At 44.7% G+C, this 18,543-nt stretch overlaps 1 protein-coding gene across 1 annotated transcript in view; it reads left to right on the forward strand.

The window, feature by feature from the left end:
• The first annotated feature begins 1,527 nt into the window (after window positions 1–1,527).
• LOC120913536 (HHIP-like protein 1) overlaps window positions 1,528–18,543 on the forward strand; it is a 52,725-nt gene continuing 35,709 nt past the window's right edge. Inside the window, exons 1-2 of the mRNA XM_040323523.1 lie at window positions 1,528–2,509; window positions 16,980–17,623. Of these exons, the coding sequence (XP_040179457.1) occupies window positions 2,246–2,509; window positions 16,980–17,623 (908 nt within the window). The 5' untranslated portion in view covers window positions 1,528–2,245. The remainder of the gene's footprint in view (window positions 2,510–16,979; window positions 17,624–18,543) is intronic.

Consider the following 18,543-nt stretch of genomic DNA (forward strand, 5'->3'; position numbering starts at 1 on the left):
GTTTAAAAAAAAGGGGGGGGGGGTTTCAAAAATAATTACTGTCAGTTCATGGATAAAGAAACTGGTGGTAATTAAAACAAACTCTTAGTTGGTGTACAGAGAAATGCCAGTGCTCAGACTGAGATATTTTGTGCTGCGATGTAGTTATAAATATGACAGATTCCTGCACAGGGCTTGTAGTTGCTAGGAAGCAAGTAGCTGCCGGAGTCCTAGCAACTACAAACCCTGTGCGGGAAGCTGTCGCATTCATGACTACATCGCAACACAAAATATCTGTCTGAGCACTGACGTTTCTGGCGTTCCTTTGTACACCAACTTATGCTGCGTACACACGATTGGATTTTCCGTCGTAAAAACCTTGGATGGTTTTTCTAACGAAATTCCGCTCAAGCTTGGCTTGCATACACACGGTCACACAATAGTTCTCTGAACTTTTGTCCGTCAAGAACGCGGTGAGGTACAACACGAGAAAATGAAGTTCAATGGTTCCGAGCATACGTCGAATTGTTTCTGAGCATGTGTCGGACTTACCATATTTATCGGCGTATACCGCGCACTATTTTGCCCTGAAAATCAGGGCAAAATCGTGGGTGCGCGATATACGCCGATACCCGCTTTCCCACCACGAGTTTTGAATACTGCGCCGGCATATACAGAGCGCAGTACACTCGTGTAACTTCGGGCAGTCTCGGCGCCTCTCGCACTGACGTCCTGAGCGTACAGGACGTCAGCGCGACAGTTGCCGAGCCTGCCCGACGTTACACGAGTGTACTGCGCTCGGTATATGCCGGCGCAGTATTCAAAACTCGTGGCGGGAAACGAGCGGCGAGGACGCCGGACCCGCCGAAGACGGACGCCGGACCCGCCGAAGACGGACGCCGGACCCGCCGAAGACGACACCCGAAGCCGCAGAAGGACGCCGGACCCGACGAGGCCGCCGATGAACGCAGCGCAAGACACCAAAACTGTAAGTACAAAAAAACTTTTTTTCCACAGGAATTCGGGCCACTTTGGGGGTGCGTGGTATACGCGGGAGCGCGTTATACCGCGATAAATACGGTATGTGCATCGGAAGTGATACAGACGTAATTTTTTCCGTCGGAAAATTTGAGAACCAGCTCTCAGTCTTTTGTTGGCAGAAATTCCGACAGCAAAAGTCTGATGGAGCATACACACGTTCGGAATTTCTGTTCAAAAGTTTACATCGGACTTTTGCTGTCGGAATTTCCGATTGTGTGTACGGGGCATTAGAGTTGGTTTTAATTACCACCGGTTTCTTTATCCATGAACTGACAGTAATTTTATTTTTGAAACCCTTTTTTTTTTTTTTGGTTTGAAACCCCTTTTTTTTTTTTTGGGTTTGAAACCCTTTTTTTGTGGTTTTAGTTAGATGCATATCATTTTAAGGGGGCCATACATCCAGAAAAGTGTTGTAACTGCTTTATTTCCCCCCTAAATGTTTTATCTTTTACCACCATTGTTTAAATGGTAGTAATGGACAGTTTTAGGGCTCGTTTACACAAGCTTCATTTTCCAAGCTAATAGATGTTCTTGTAGTGGATATCTTTAATTCAAAATTTGTAACATAAGAAATGCAATTCTAGTAACTTGCTAAGAAAGAACAAGTATTATGTCTACATGCAGAACAGCGTGGTTCTTTGAGGTGCCCGGACAGGGATGGGATGTAAGTTTGGAGGGTGATGAGCGACAATTTGGGCTGGATTAGAGAGGAGGAAAAGAAGGAGGGGGGAGACTACGCTGTATGTGGATCAGATTCAGCAGCTGTGTCTGGAGGAAGACAAGCACACACAGTCACTGAGGATTACAAAACTAAAAAAAAAAATATATCAAAGATATTGCTAAACAGCTGACGGGCAAATGTGAGAAAGCTGGAAACGTCACTATCACTGGAAGAAGAAATATGGGGAGAGATTACACCCTTTAAAGAAGAGGAGGAGAGAATGAATGAAGATGACAGGATATGAGGAGAGGTGAGTCACTGATTAGAGCCTGGGTACAAAAGCACTGACTCGTAATAAGATCCAATCAAAGAAGAAGGGGAAGCAAGAGTCTCGAACAATACCAGAGAAAGCCAAATTTAGACAATAAGGAATGGAGAAGAAAATTAGTAACACGTTGGAGTAACAAAGAACAATGCAACAAAGATAAGAAAAAAAAGGACAAGCGTATAGACTCCAGCACAGAAAAGTTCTGCATCCTTCCCAGAATCCTCCACTTTGCCTCCATGACAATCCATCCCATGCTTGGCCTGTGGCTTCTCTTAGTCCTTCACACCTGTGTTGTGATAGGACACCCACAGTGCTTGGATTATAAACCACCCTTTCAACCCTTGAAACCCCTGACCTTTTGTACGACTTATTCAACATTTGGATGCTGCGACACAGCCCAGGACAGAGCCATCGCTGACAAGTTCCGATACATCACAGAATTCTTGGACAGCACCGGTGTCACCGTCTGTGGAGAGTACATACGGAACATCCTGTGCCAGGTATTGAACCCGTCCTGTCATTTCATATAGTTTATACTGTATAACCTCTGTTATTTTCCATATTTAGCAAGGCATAAATGTTTGCATCCATCACCTATGCAACTATCTGTAGTATTATGTAACACAGATTTTCTCAAACCTTTCTACTGATGAGGAACCCTTGAAATAATTGTAAGGTTTCTGAGAAACTCTACAAAAAATATATAGACCTAGAGCAGGGGTGCCCAACCAGTGGCCCGTGGAGCCCTCTGATGTGGCCCGCGGAGCCCTCTGATGTGGCCCGCGGAGCCCTCTGATGTGACCCGCGGAGCCCTCTGTTGTGGCCCGCAGAGCCCTCTGATGTGGCCCGCGACCTCCTGCTCTGGGATGGAAAAGAATAGACTACTGTTATTAAAGGTCAGTTTATTTCTAAAATCACAGTGTATATATGGGCATAATCTGTTCTGCAGTGGTTACTTGGCTGCTTTTAAACTGATCCGCAGGTGCAGAGCAGTTTTCCTTCGGGTTCCCTGCACTGAGCCATAGACTTCTGTTATTACCTGTGAGTTTGGTGAGCTTTCTGAAAGTGCACCAAACCTGCAGAATATAATAGAAGTCTATTGCAAAGTGTAGGAAAGCCAAAGGTACACTGTGCTGCACCCGCGGCGCATCAGTGTGAAAGCAGCCTTGGGCCACTTTCACATGGTCAGTCCGACAGTCTGACCAATTGGACCCTCCATTCACCTCTAAGTAGTGGCAGACATAAACCGACATAAAGAGTATAGTGGGCTGTGTCCATGTCCACTCTGCATATGCAGAGCAGACACGGACATGCCATCCACCTTCTCCGCTCATCGTGACCCGTGATTGGTTACCAAGTCGAATAGGTGGCCCTCACTCTTCAAAAGATTGGGCACCCCTGACCTAGAGCTTATGGCACTTTAGCATGCTCAGAAGATTATACAAAAGTTTTATTTTTAAATAATAAAGAATTTGACATGCCTAGAGTATTTCACACATGGAGCAGAACATTTTTTAGCACCTACCTGCTGTATATGACAAAATAATTTTCAGCAATACATTTTATATAAAAACAAAAAACAAAGATAGTGAAAATTGTGGATTGCAATAACATTTTATGGTTAGTATAGATCAGGGGTCTCAAACTCCCGGCCCTCCAGCTGTTGCGAAACTACAAGTCCCATGAGGCATTGCAAGGCTGACAGTTACAAGCATGACTCCCACAAGCAGAGGCATGATGGGACTTGTAGTTTAACAACAGCTGGAGGGCCGCCAGTTTGAGACCCATGGTATAGATGAAGGCCCAGATTCTCAAAGGAGAAACGCTAAGGGCGTGTACGCTGATTTACGCCTAGAAATATGTAAATCAGCTAGATACGCGAATTCACGAACGTACGCCCGGCCGACGCAGTACAGATACGCCGTTTACATTAGGCTTTTCCTGGCGTAAAGTTACCCCTGCTATATGAGGCGTACATGAGGCGTACCAATGTTAAGTATGGACATCGTTCCCGCGTCGAATTTTTAAAATTTTACGTTGTTTGCATAAGTCGTTCTCGAATAGGGCTGGGCGTCATTTACGTTCACGTCGAAAGCATTGGCTTCTTGCGGGTTAATTTGGAGCATGCGCACTGGGATACTTTCACGGACAGCGTAAATTTAAAAAGCGTCATTTACGTGGGGTCACATAAAATTTACATAACACACGCCCACATCTACCACATTTGAATTAGGCGGGCTTACGTCGGCCTATTTACGCTACGCCGCCGCATCTTTCGTTTGAGAATACGGCACTTGCCTGTAAAAGTTGCGGAGGCGTAACGTAATTAGGATACGTTACGCCCGTACAAAGATGCGCCATTTTACGTGAATCTGGGCCGAAACCTCTTAATTTGTTGCACATTGGGAAATGGCCCTCTGGCACTGGTGGTCTGATTAAGTTGAACATAAATTCTCCTTTGCGCGAGGAACCCCTACCAACCTTGGAAGGAACTGTAGGGTTCCATGGGACCATGGTTGAGATGGTTGAGAAGGGTTGATGTTAAATGATATGTGAGGTTCTATAACTACTTTACAGGACACAAGAAGTTCTTTCAAAAATAGTTCAAGACATAAACTTCACACCTACACCACCCAACACTTTCTACAGAGATGTAGATGTCCAGGGTGTGATATTGACTTGTAATGCCAAAGTTGCATGATCTGGCAATGTCCTGAAGGAAATGGTCTAGATTTTAATATTTAAAATACAATCAAGGAGAATACAGGAACAAAAGAAAAAAGAACAGGAAAAAGGCTACACAGATATATGAATGGAATGGTATGAAACATAGTCACACATTAATAAAAAGTCTAGTTTAATTTTTATATTATCCAACAAAATCTTCATGAAGTTCTTAAAGTGAAGGTTCACCCGGAAATGTTAATTTTTAACATTAGATTGATGCTCATTTTGTCAAGGGGAATCGGGTAGTTTTTTTAAAAACGAAGCAGTACTTACCGTTTTAGAGAGCGATCTTCTCCGCCGCTTCCGGGTATGGGCTGCGGGACTGGGCGTTCCTACTTGATTGACAGGCTTCCGACAGGCTTCCGACGGTCGCATCTATCGCGTCACGATTTTCCGAAAGTAGCCGAACGTCGGTGCGCAGGCGCCGTATAGAGCCGCACCGACGTTCGGCTTCTTTCGGCTACTCGTGACGCGATGTATGCGACCGTCGGAAGACTGTCAATCAAATGGGAACGCCCAGTCCCGAAGACCATACCCGGAAGCGGCGGAGAAGATCGCTCTCTAAAACGGTAAGTACTGCTTAGTTTTTAAAAAAAACTACCCGATTCCCCTTGACAAAATGAGCATGAATCTAATGTTAACATTTTTTTTTCGCGGTAAAATCCAGCTTTAAGGTAGGTCCTAAAAAGCAAATGGTACTAAACCTTACCTGAAATATGGTGACAAAGATCTATGTTCCAGGATATTCAGCTGTTTCTTTGCATTGGTATGCCAAAAGAGTTGGTGAAAACTTCATATTTTCACAAACATAAACCTGTGTTTTGAGCATTTTGCTCATTTATTTGGATCCAAAACTGATTCCAGAGAAATTAAACAAGTCACATTAAATTTGTCTCCAAAGAAGATTAGTCCGTGTCCCTACCACAACCACCCACAGGCCAGTTTAGAATTATTCGAATTTACCTTTAAACAGGCTCTAGTGGGAAATCAAAGCACACCATTAACTCTGTTCAGCATCTTTTGTAACTCAACCCTAATGCCTCGTACACACGATCGGTTTTCCCGACGGAAAAACTGCCATGTTTGCTTTTGGTCGGGAAAACCAGCCGTGTGTATGCTCCATAGCAGTTTTCCAGGCAGGAAAACTGCGAGCAAAAAAATTAGAACTTCTCTGCAGTTTTCCTATGGGAAACACTGCGGTGGAGCATACACACGGCCGGTTTTCCCGACCAAAGCTGTCATGGCAGTTTTCTTGTCTGGAAAGCCGGCCGTGTGTACACGGGGAAAAAGCAACCGAGCAGGTTCTCGGTTTTCCCGGCAGACTTTTGACCGCCGGGGAAAACCGATCGTGTGTACGAGGCATGAGATGTCTGGCATGGCAAGAGTGTTGGCCCCTTAGTCGCCATGCTGTCCTTACATCATCCTGTAATCCTGTAATAGAAGACACTTATGAGAGATGTAGAACTGTATGAGGGGAAACCTGACGCTTGTGGTACGCTACATCTTTGTTTTAGTAGGCTGGCTTCCTAGTGAGTTTTTTCTCTTGATTTCATGTCTGTATACATGTTAATGTCACATTCCATAATAACTAAAGTTTAACTTGCAGATAGCTAAATACACCGTTCATATTCATATATGAATTGTCTTACCTTCCAAAAGGTGTGTAACTCTGTTCACCCTTTTCCTTGATACAGGCAATCTAGACAGGCTGCACAACCAGGTCACCTTTTTTGGGCAGGGCGGCAAACAATGCAGAGCTACCCCACCCCCAACCCCCCGCGATCGGGTCACCAGCCCTGCACTTATACCATCTAGGTCGCGGGCAGCACTTCCTCCGGGCGGCGGATTCCGCGGTGTCTCATCCTCCTCTGCATCACAGCGGCTTCCACGGTGCATTCCCTCCCATCTCCTAGGGGGCCAGTAGGATCGCCTTTCCTCTCGGCCAATTGGGTGACAGGTCTCACGACCTGCTTCCCAATTGGCTGGGAGGAGAATCAGGAAGACAATAGCGAATATTAATTTTCTATTGTGCCACGGCTCAGGCTCTAATCATGTGCTTCTGGAAAAAAAAACCATTGGAATCCATGCATCTTGCGCCTTGCATGTAGATTAGGGGCCGGGCACATAGATTAGGGGGGCAGCGTCCCTGACTACACATTTCTGCAGAGCAGTTAGGCAGTATGACTTGATCCAACCTTTGACTAGTAGTGAGTATAGGAACATCACTGAAATAATAAGGTTGTAATTACACTCTACTGCTAGAAAACTCCTAGTGCTGGGCTCTATTTTCACATGAGCTGAGCATCTTTGGTCTTTTTTCTGGCTTGTTTTTTTTGTGCATTTATCCTGCCATTTTTATGCACATTTCAAAGGTTGAGCCTTAAAGTGGTTGTAAAGGATTTTTTATTTTTAAATAACAAACATGTCTATACTTGCCTGTATAGCATTGCACAGATTGGCCCAAATCCTTTGCTTCTTGGGTCCCCTGCTGTGCTCTTGGCTCCTCCTTTCTTGCTAGTGCCACCAATAGGATTTCCACATGGGCACAAATTTGGGCGGACAAAGCCATGAAAGCCGCAGCTCTCATGCACAGTGCTGGATTGTGATGGGGTTCAGGTATCTAAGTGGGGTGAGGGGGCGAGTCTATGACACAGAAGGTTTTTTGCCTTACTGCATAGAATGCATTAAGTTAAAAAAACGTGAGGCTTTAGAACCACTTTAACTTCTTATTATTTATAGCCAATAGAAAGTTAGTTACTAGGCAAGAAAAATGCATTAAAGTGGATGTAAACCCTCCATACACCCAGTGAAGTGAACAGCCTCAGTTGATAAACGGGGATGAACCAAATCTCCCTACAAAGGTTTTACATGTATATCTGTTGTCTTCACATTCATATACTGTTTAGAAAGTTCAGATCGTGTTAGGAGATTTTCTCTTCCTGTTAAAAACAGAGTAATGTCTGGGCATACAGCCAAGATAGCTAACATTGCTAATTGGAGGAAAGGCACACACCCCCTCTCATCATAGGCAGCGACTCGGAGGTGTTTTGTAACAGGGCCAGCTCCCTGTTAATCTATTTTAGCAACCTCCCGGGCAGAAATTTCAGGCTGCTTTTATTTAAAGTGTCAGAGAATTTGTCAGGAGTTATCAGGCTGATAACCGAGGAATGGGTCAGCAGAGAGCTAAGGGACCTGGCTCTTTGAAGAGAGATAACAAAATACTGCAGATATGTGCCGAGCTCAAATTTCATGAATTGGGTTTACATCTACTTTAAGATAAACAAATGTTTGGACATTAGTATCACTATCCCCTTTCACCCCCCTTATACTTACCTGAGTCCTCATTCGATCCAGCGCTGTACCTGTCTGCAGCTCTTCTTTCCCTTCCTGGTCTCTCTGGCTTTGCTGAGGCAGGAGGAGCCATTGGCTCCCAGTGCTGTCAATCAAAGCAAGTGACAAGGGAGTGGGGGGCAGGTCTGTGTCAATGGACACAGACAACAAGGCTCAGAAGCGACCTGCACAAGTGCCCCCCTAGAAAGCAGCCTTCTATGGGGGAACTCAGCAGTAGGGATGAACCAGGCCTGCCAGTAGGGGACCTGAAAAGAGGTGGTTGGGGCCGGGAGCAGGTAAGTATAAACCTATGTTTATACCTATGTACAATTACTTTTAATTATCAAAGTACAGTATGCCTTTATTTTATTTTTTTGCGCCATACTCACAGTTTAATCCCGTAGTTAAGTTTCAGACTCCCCGCGAGGAGTAGGCGTTTCTATGCAGAGGGGAACATGATTGACTGCCGGCTATGGCGCGTCACGCTTCCCGAAAATAGCCGAAATAGGACTTGGCTCTTCATGGCGCCTGCGCAGTCAGCTCCTAGTCTGTGCGCAGGCGCCGTATAGCGCCGTGAAGAGCCGAGTCCTACTCCGGCTATTTTCGGGAAGCGTGACGCGCCATAGCCGGCCGTCAATCATGTTCCCCTCTGCATAGGAACGCCCATTCCCCCGCGGGGAGTCTGAAACTTAACTACGGGATAAACTGTGAGTACGGCGCAAAAAAATAAATAAAGGCATACTGTAGCTCACGCTAGTATGCTGGATTTCATGGTAGAAACTTGTTTTTTAGGGTGAACCTCCGCTTTAAGTTGTCTTCAGTGTTTGCAAGGTGTGTGTGTGCTGAGGATGAGGGGTTCTGTGTATTTATATTCAAAGTATAGTTTTCTGGTCTCTATTGCTGTCTGTGTCCCCATTAGGGAGATTCGCTGTTTCTAATTATTCTGATCGCTGTCACTGGGAATTAAAGCCTAGGTCAATCCAATGTTTTGAGTTGCCACCAGAACAGGAATGGAGAGGTAATATTTCAATGAGAGGGATATCATCTATGGTTATATATATATATATATATATATATATATATATATATATATATATATATATATATATATATACTTCACTGTAATGGGAGAAAATCCAGGGGCAGCCATTTATGACTTCCCTCCTGAAAATGCTACTTTTATGGCTGCTTCTGGCTCCAGTGCTTTCTGAGCTACTCACCTAGAATAGTTTTGCAGCCAGTAAAGCTGTTCTATATATCATGTAAACTCCAGAGCTCATGCTTATGCATGCACATGTATGTACGTCTTCCATGCGCATGTAATTGCAAGCGCCACCATTGTTTTTATATGGACATAAAATGTTTTTTGTAATATGGGCATATAAATGCCGCAGATAGAGCTCCTGGGCACTGTGGTATTTTATGTTGTATGGTCATACACCTGTATTTATGTTCATATGCATGAGCCCTTCATTTCTAATTTCTGCAAAGGTGACCTTTTTTTTCCGCTGTTGGTGAACTATAAGTCACATCATGCCTTGTCAGTTAGCTTCTGACAAATGCCCTAATGAAACTCGTAATATCTCAGCAGCTATGGTCAAGGGCATGATTGGACATGTAGTTCCTCAATAACCGATATTGAGGGTGGATACTCCTCAATCACTGACTGGCTTGGCATGATAAGAGCCTGTCAGTTTTCTTTTTCACAACACTATGCCTCTCCCTCCTGGTTGACACCTCATCCCTTTAAACCCTAAAACATATAAATTACACAGGTTCTGGGGCTAATTTAATGCAGATAAGACACCAACTGAGTTTAACCCCTTCCCTCCGAGCGTATGCATATACGCATCCTCAGCTTTCGAGGGTTATACCGGGATGATGCCCGCAGCTGCAGGTACCGTTGTTTAGAGCCAGCGGTTGGCTTTCCAGGCATAACAACCAATGTGGCTAAAAGCTGTTTGGTTGTTATGCCGAGGGGGGCGGGAGGGGACATCCCCCCCCCCTCCCGCCGCTCTGACCGGGCCTCCCGTCCCACCGGGAGACCCGATCCGCGATCTGACACTTCATGTGCCTACTGACAGACAGGAACAAAGCCGTAAACGGCTTCATTCCAGTCTCCTGAATGTGAACACGGAAGCGACGTCACAACGTCACTTCCGGTTTACTCCGCTGCCAATGGCGCCGGATTAAAAAATATATACAGTATTCAGAATCGCAGTCTTCGGCGATCTGAATACTTTGAAGTGTAAAGGAGGGATTTGGTGTCTTTTAGACTCCCCATCTCTCCATAAAGAGTACCTGTCACCACCTATTACTGTCACAAGGGATGTTTACAATCCTTGTGACAGCAATAAAAGTGATCAAATTATTATTTCTTTAAATATAACATAATAAGAAATGAGAAAAAATTAATACATTTTTAAAGCCCCTGTCCCCACGAGCTCGCGCAGCAAAGAAAACGCATACGGAAGTCGCGCCCGCATATGTAAATGGTGTTCAAATCACACATGTGAGGTATTGCCGCGACCGCCAGAGCAAGAGCAATAATTCTAGCACTAGATCTCCTCTGCAACTCTAACCTGGTAACCGTAAAAAAAAAAATGAAAGCATCGCCTATGGAGATTTTTTAGGTACCGTAGTTTGTCACCATTCCATTAATGCTATTATAAAGCGTGACATGTTTGGTATCTATTTACTAGGCGTAACATCATCTTTCACAATATACAAAAAAATTGGGCTAACTTTACTTTTTTGTTTTATTTTATTCATGAAAGTGTCTTTTTTCCCCCAAAAAGTTGCATTTAAAACACTGCTGCAGAAATACTGTGTGACATAAAATATTGCAACAATCGCCATTTTTTTCTCTAGATTCTCTGCTAAAAAATATATATATATAGGGCTTTTTTTCAGGGGGAACTTGGGGGAACTCAGTTCCACCACCTTTGGCTCAGACCCTTTGGTGCCTGCTCACTGCAATCACTTGTAAACACAGAAGTCTGGTTTCTTTGTTTACAAGTGACAGCTCTGCACTCTGCGTGTAATCCCCCTGAACTCTGCAGTCTGTATGTAATGCAACCCTGGTATTTAATGCCCCTTTAAGACCCTTCTACTGTTTGTGAAATCTGACGAGGGTCGTGGTTGAGTTCCTGCACCTATTTTCTGAGAAAAAAAGCTCTGTATATATATATATATATATATATATATATATATATATATATATATATATATATATATTTGGGGGTCCTAAGTAATTTTATAGCAAAAAAAATATGGATTTTAACTTGTAAGCACCAAATGTCAGAAATAGGCTTAGTCATGAAAGGGTTAATTACCACCTTAATCGGCCACAGAACCTGTGTAATTAATATGTTCCGTTTTAAAGATGAGGTGGCCTGCTCCTGTTCCTTCTTCCTCTGCCAGCCTCTGGCTTTCATCCCTCCTGTGTCACCTCCGTCCCCTCCTGCGCTCCCTAGGCTCCCCATCTCCTTCCTGTCTCTCTTTGGTTTGGATGGTGTTTCAGCTGTTTAAAATGGATGCTCCGTATAATGTGGTAACTTGTTGCTGACCTCCGTCATAGGTTGCCTGATAATTAATGAGATGCCCCAGTTTTCCACTTGTGTCTCCTGTGCTTCAGAGACGGGCCGAGTGGATTGTAAGGTTAATATTACAGCTGGCATCCGGACAGGGAACTTTCTGCATGTATGAGAGGAAGCAGCACAAGGCCCCATTGTGGTCTTTACGGAAACCCCTTGTGAGAGGATGAGAAGAGAGCTATGTCTGGAAGCCAAATATATACACGCAGGGCCTGGAGACCATAGATCTGGGTGAAGAAGGGGGAAAACGTGAGACCCCTGCAGGGAAAGCCACCAGTGACAAGTGTTTATATACCACTGACAGAGAAACAAACAGAACACATGGTCTCCATCATCTCCTCCATGTTTGCCTGTACCTCCAGCAACTGCAAACAATGGAGCTGTAGATGACATTCTGTCAGAGCAGTGTTAGACATCACAGTTGAATCTGCTATTGATAATCCCAGCAGTGTCTTGTAGAATTTTTCTGCTATAATAAAAAGGACTACAGGTCATTTCACACCTGAGAGATTTAATGCGCTTTTGTAGAAGTGCCTTAACACTTCATAAAAAGGATTACTACTGCATCCTATTGTGCCTCTTCACATCTGAGTGTTGTGACGCCTGAGTCGTGTGTTGCTGGTCCCTTTAGACTTCAATGGGGCCCACACACGATCGGTTCATCAGACGAACCGATCGTGTGTACGCGGCATTACATTAGCCAAAACAATAACACTCAAACCTGTAAATTCCCAAACACGCCTAAAAAAAAAGAGCTTTAGGTCTCATGCACACTTGAGCTAAAAAACGCTGCTTTTCCAGGTGTCTTAGCTTTTTTTCCTCTGCCCCTAAACTTCCCTCCTATGTTAACCCATGTGTCTATGCATGCTATTGGTGTTTACAGGAGTTTAGAGTCGGAACACAGAAAGCATTACTTTATGAGAGGAACTTTTTGGCAGAGAAAATACGCCTGGCATGCCTAAACACGTGCGCTTTTAGCGCTCAAGTGTTTTTATATTTTAGTGGACAGAATAAATGAATGTTAATAAATGCCCAAGCACTTGAAAAAATGCTGCTTATGAGCTTTTTTGCAGCTGTTTTCTCCTGCCAGGAGAAAAGTGTTTAAGAAGCATCCCGGTGTGTATAAGGCCCTAACAAGGCTTGAAGAAGCTCTAGTGTGAACCTAGACTTATAGATTGCATATTTTAAAAGGAAATTTTACTTCACAAGAAGGCAGTTTGACCCCCTTTAGTGGCCATCACTCATCACAGTATCCCCCAAATGTTCCTAACCCCTTCATGACCGCACTATAGATGAATCACCGGTCACACATTGCTGGACACAGCTGATCACAGATTGGGATACAGAGCCGATCACAGATTGGGATACAGAGCCAATCACAGCAGCACTTTACACTGTGATTGGACACAGCTTCTCACATGGCAAACAGGATTTACCAGTTATCTGCAATACTCTCCTCACTCTGACAGTGTGACAGGAGAGACGATAACTGAAAAATCCACTCAGGGGACATCTACACTGATAATTTGGGCACTGATCATCAGTGTCCTAATTATCAGTGCAGCCCTGACAGTGCCCATCAGTGTTGTCTGACGGTGCCACATATCAGTGCCCATCAGTGCAGCCTCATCAGTGCACATCAGTAAAGGAGAAACAATTACTTATGTAGCACCCTGGGGGATGCTCCTACAAATTTATTTGCCAGGAGCAGTTACCCTGGTCAATTGTTAGAGATCCATTGATTTCTCCCTAAGTTTGGCCTTGTTGTGCTTTTCTCTTTTACCACTAGGTGGCCGGGCACTTAGTGGTACTAGATATGAGAAGGACAACTCAAGGTCAGGTTATGTGTATGTGGGGTATCTCAGCCAATGAGCAAGGGTTTTCTTGAATCCCTTGGCCTGCTGGGAGAGACTATATATTCGGGTAGAGTCAGATGATTGATGTTCTGTGCCGCCAGGACGGCTGGCTGGGTGGACGTGTGTCGTATGCTCCGGGCTGCTAGGCCAGAGATTGGGTCTATCCTGGGGACATCTGGCTGCCAGGCTGTGTGAGGGCCTATCCAGAAGTAAGAGGGCAGCACAGGGTTGGGACTGTTGCAGTTCAACCAGAAGTGATGGTTCTGCCAGCCAGAGAACCTTTACCAGGGACAACAGTGAGTAACTGAAGAAAGTACTGGAGCAGCATTCTCACTGAACAGCCACGGTGGAGAATCAGGAAACTTCAGGTTGTGATCAAGTCAGGGACCCAATCGGTGGAGGTGACACTTGCAGAGCAGCCTTGTGAGTCAAGTCAGGGACTGAGCTGGTTAGCAGGGGTGAAGCTTGAGAAGTATCTGGAGTACCAAGCTAGGGACCCAGCAGGGAAGCGTGGGTGATGCTTGAAGGAGATACCACTGCAAAGCTTTGAGGAGCTCAAGGTATCCAGTCAGTGAATTATAGGGTCCAGTGAGAGACTGGGAGCTCAAGGGGCTAAAGAACTTGAAGTTGAAGTGAAGCAATTGTCAAGTCCTGCCACAGATTCTCAATTGGATTTAGCTCTGGACTTTGACTGGGCAATTCTAACACATGAATATGCTTTGATCTAAACCATTCCATTGTAGCTCTGGCTGTATGTTGTTGTCCTTCTGGAAAGTGAACCTCTGCCCCAATCTTAAGTCTTTTGCAGACTTTAACAGGTTTTCTACTAAGGGCGCGTACACACGACCGTTTTTCATGTTGTAAAAAAAAAGACATTTTTAAGGGTCTAGAAAAAACAACGTTTTTTTTTCCACCCGATCATTAAAACGGCCTTGCCTACACACGATCGTGAAAAAAAAATGCTCTAGCAAAGCGTGGTGACGTACAACACATACGACGGCACTATAAAGGGGAAGTTCCATGCGGATGGTGCCACCCTTTGGGCTGCTTTAGCTGATTTTGTGTTAGTAAAAGACGATTTGCGCTTTTCAGTCTGTTACTGAATGTGCTTACTCCATTACGAACACTAGTTTTACCAGAACGAGCGCTCCCGTCTCATAGATTGCTTCTGAGCATGCGCGTTTTTTTCACGTAGTTTAAGCCCACACACGACCATTTTTTACAACCTTAAAAACGTTGTGGAAAAATTGAGCATGTGCAGATCACTCTTCAGTTTCCAGTGCCAGTGTAAATTAGCCCTTTGGGTGTGTGTGCAGGGGCATTTGTTTGCTTCTTTCTTGTACAAATCAGAGTGAATGAAAAAACAGCAAACAATGCAAAGAAACTGTATCGGGCAGAATGGTTAGAGCAGGGAGAACATGAGTCTGGTGGTGGGGTGATACGCTTAAAGTATCCTACAATCAGAGTAGGTTTAAACAGAAAATAAACCATTTTTCTACCCCTCTCACCTATGTAGCTCAGTGGGAACGAGACCTGGCAACTGAGATAGACTTGGCAGAGTGGAGCGGTGCTTGGTCTTCTGTGGCCAAATGCTCATTTAACACAGCCACCTTAGAGGCGGCTTATATGGTGCTTCTCCATTGGTATTGGGTCCCTGCCCGTATTGCCCATGCCAATCGACCCTACAGTGACCATTGCATTCGGGGCTATGGCTTTAGGGGTAATGTCCTTCACATATGGTGGATGTGCCCTAGACTAATTTGTTTTTGGTCTCGAGTTTTTGGCCTACTATTCACTTTATTGCACCTCCCTATACAAAGAGAAGCCAAGTTTGCCCTACTACATTACCCAATTCCGGGCCTGTTCGCTTACCAGCGGAAACTCACTTCCTATCTATATTTGTCAGACAAAAGAAAGATTGCCCAAGCTTGGAGGAAACCATCTGCTCCCTTCCAGGGGGTAAGAGATAGAATGACTGGGTTGATGCTCAATGAACAGATGTCTAGCATTCGCAATGATACGCATGCTAGCTTCCTGAAAGTCTGGGAACCATGGCTACCTTATGCCTTTCCTACTCTCCTCTCAGCCAGCCTGTCCCTCACAAGGGTAAGAAATGGCGAGGCTTGGGGGTGGAAGTGGATGGACCAAGATCAACATTTTATAGGAAAAGTTCAGATCTGCATATAACTTCAGCTAACTATAGCTCTGGATCAGGGGCGGACTGACCATTGAGTCACTCGGGCATTGCCCGAGGGCCCCATGCCACTAGGAGGCCCCATCAGGGTTGCCAGGCTCAGTAAAACCAGGGACAGTATGTAAAAATCAGTTTTTTTTTTTTTTTACATCTGTCCCTGATATGTCCGAAACTGACATGCGTGGTGGCCATCTGTAAGCCTGGGGGCCCCATGAGTTGTCAGTCCGCTCCTGCTCTGGATCTACTCATTACTTGAGATTTTTTCACTCAAGATAACCTCTCCACATGATATATAACCTCACCTTTCATAACCCTTGCCAGGGTTATGAAAGGTTTACTGTAGGGCAGCAATCTATAATACTTTCTAGGATGTCACCTTTTAATTAGTTTAGAACAATGAGTACAATGGCAGGTGATAGAGATTGTGCGCTGTCTGTGCGCTCCCTGCTTTATTTGTTAAAATATTCTATAATTCAACCAAATAAGCTGAATCATTAAGGGGATCCAAAAAATAAAAGAGAATGTGTAAAAAAGCAACATCTTTTTGTTTTACATTTTGGATAGCGTAAAGTACAGTTATAGCCCCTGACCGTTTTTTTTTTCCCTCCATCTGTGTCCTGTTGGGAAAATTTACCTTCACTTCCTGTCCCATTGCTAAAATAGGAAGTGAGAGGAAAATCCCCCAAAGCGAGGAAATCCTGGTGTGTCACCAGGGTCACGACAACTAGTGCCCCCATTGGAGGAATTCTCCTCTAAAGCCTCGTACACATGACCAGGTTTTCCGATGGCAAAACTGCGAAGAGAGCTTTTGGCCGGGAATCCCGGGCGTGTGTGTGCTCCCTTGCGGTTTTTCCAATGGGATAACTGCCAAACCTGCCGGCAAAAAAAAGAGAACCTCTTCTTCTTTTTTTTTTTTTTTTTTTTCTCGTCGGGATTCCTGACAAACTTTTTCCCGTCGGAAATCCCGAGCGTGTGTACAGGGCATTGGTGTTCGGATGTCAACCCAAAATGTGATATTTTTTTTTTTTTTTACTTTCAATGATAAAGGTAAACAAGGGGAAAAAAGTTTTGCCTTTAGTTACACTAAGCTCCATATAGTGAGCATGGGACATTTGGGAAATAATCCCTTGTCATGTTGGGACTTGTAGTTTCTTAACAGGTTCTGTGTCCCCTTATTAAGCATCCCAAAAAAACAACAACTCACTACTACTGCAGCAAATTGTGCTTTTTTTTTATCTTGCTATTAACATAATTTTTCTTTTATTAGGAGTGCTCACCATACGCAGCTCATTTATACGATGCAGAAGATGCCAACACACCTCTTCGTGAACTCCCAGGCCTCTGTGGTAACTTCTGTACAGAGTTCTGGTTCCGGTGTCGGTCCACTCTCAGTCTGATCGTAGACAGAGACCTTTCAGAAAAAGAAAGTGATGTGGTCAAGTTTTGCCGTTATCTCACACTGGATGATGTAAACTATTGCTACCCCAATGTCCTTACCAATGCAGAACTCAATAGTGGTCTTGGTGAAGTAAAAGCAGACGATGAGGGATGTCTCCAGCTGTGTTTACAAGAGATTGCCAATGAACTGCGTAATCCAGTAGCTATGGTCCATGCCAATGATGGAACCCACCGCTTTTTCATAGCTGAGCAGATAGGATATGTGTGGGTCTATCTCCCCAATGGTTCACGAGTGGACAAGCCATTTCTTAATGTCTCCAAGGCTGTACTTACCTCTCCATGGGCAGGAGATGAGAGGGGTTTCCTGGGAATTGCCATGCACCCTGATTTCCGGCACAATGGAAAGTTCTATGTCTACTATTCTATCTATGCCAAAAGGGAAGAGAAGATACGAATATCTGAATTCCACCTTTCTACAGACAACATGAACATGGCTGATCACAAATCTGAACGGTATTAATATTACCAATGTGTGGTAGATGGGCACATTCCATTAGGATGGCTCTTACAGTGCACCTACGCTGACAAAAAAAATTCTATGCTAGAATCTTAGGGCCAGATTCACAAATGAGATACGCCGTCGTATCTCTGTTTCTATCTATGCGACTGATTCATAGAATCAGTTACGCATAGATATCCCTAAGATCCGACAGGTGTAATTGTTTTACACTGTCGGATCTTAGGATGCAGTACCGCGGCCGCCGCTGGGGGGAGTTTGCGTCGTAGACCAGCGTCGGGTATGCAAATTAGGAGTTACGGCGGATCCACGACGGATTTTCGCGTTCGCTACGTCGCCGCTAGTCTAGTTTCCCGTCGCTAACTTTAGTCAGCAAGCGTATTGCTGTCTAAAGTATGGCCGTCGTTCCCGCGTCGAAATTAAAAATTTAACGTCGTTTGCGTAAGCCGTCCGGGAATACGGAAGTACGCTACGCGCGTCGCCGTTCAAAAAAATGATGTCACGGCGCGCAAAGCACGGCGGGAGTTAAGAAACGGAGCATGCGCAGTAGGTCCGGCGCGGGAGCGCGCCTAATTTAAATGGCACACGCCCATTTAAATTGGCCCGCCTTGCGCCGGAGGCCGCCGGCGTAGATTTCATCGCAAGTGCTTGGTGAATCAGGCACTTGCGATGAAAAATTGCGGCGGTGTAACGTATCTAGGATACGTTACGCCGCCACGATTCTACGTGAATCTGGCCCTTAAAGTGCAAATGTTAGGCTAACATGGATGGAGAATCACCAGCCATCAATTGTATTTTGACATCCACTGACACTCGTGGCTGACAGAATATCTGAGATAGCCAAGCATCTGATTGGCTGTAGTCACTGTTTAACTTGACTACTTGAGATAGCAAAGCATCTGATTGGTTGCAATCA

This window comes from Rana temporaria, chromosome 9, assembly GCF_905171775.1.
Source record: "Rana temporaria chromosome 9, aRanTem1.1, whole genome shotgun sequence".
NCBI classification, from domain to species: domain Eukaryota; kingdom Metazoa; phylum Chordata; class Amphibia; order Anura; family Ranidae; genus Rana; species Rana temporaria.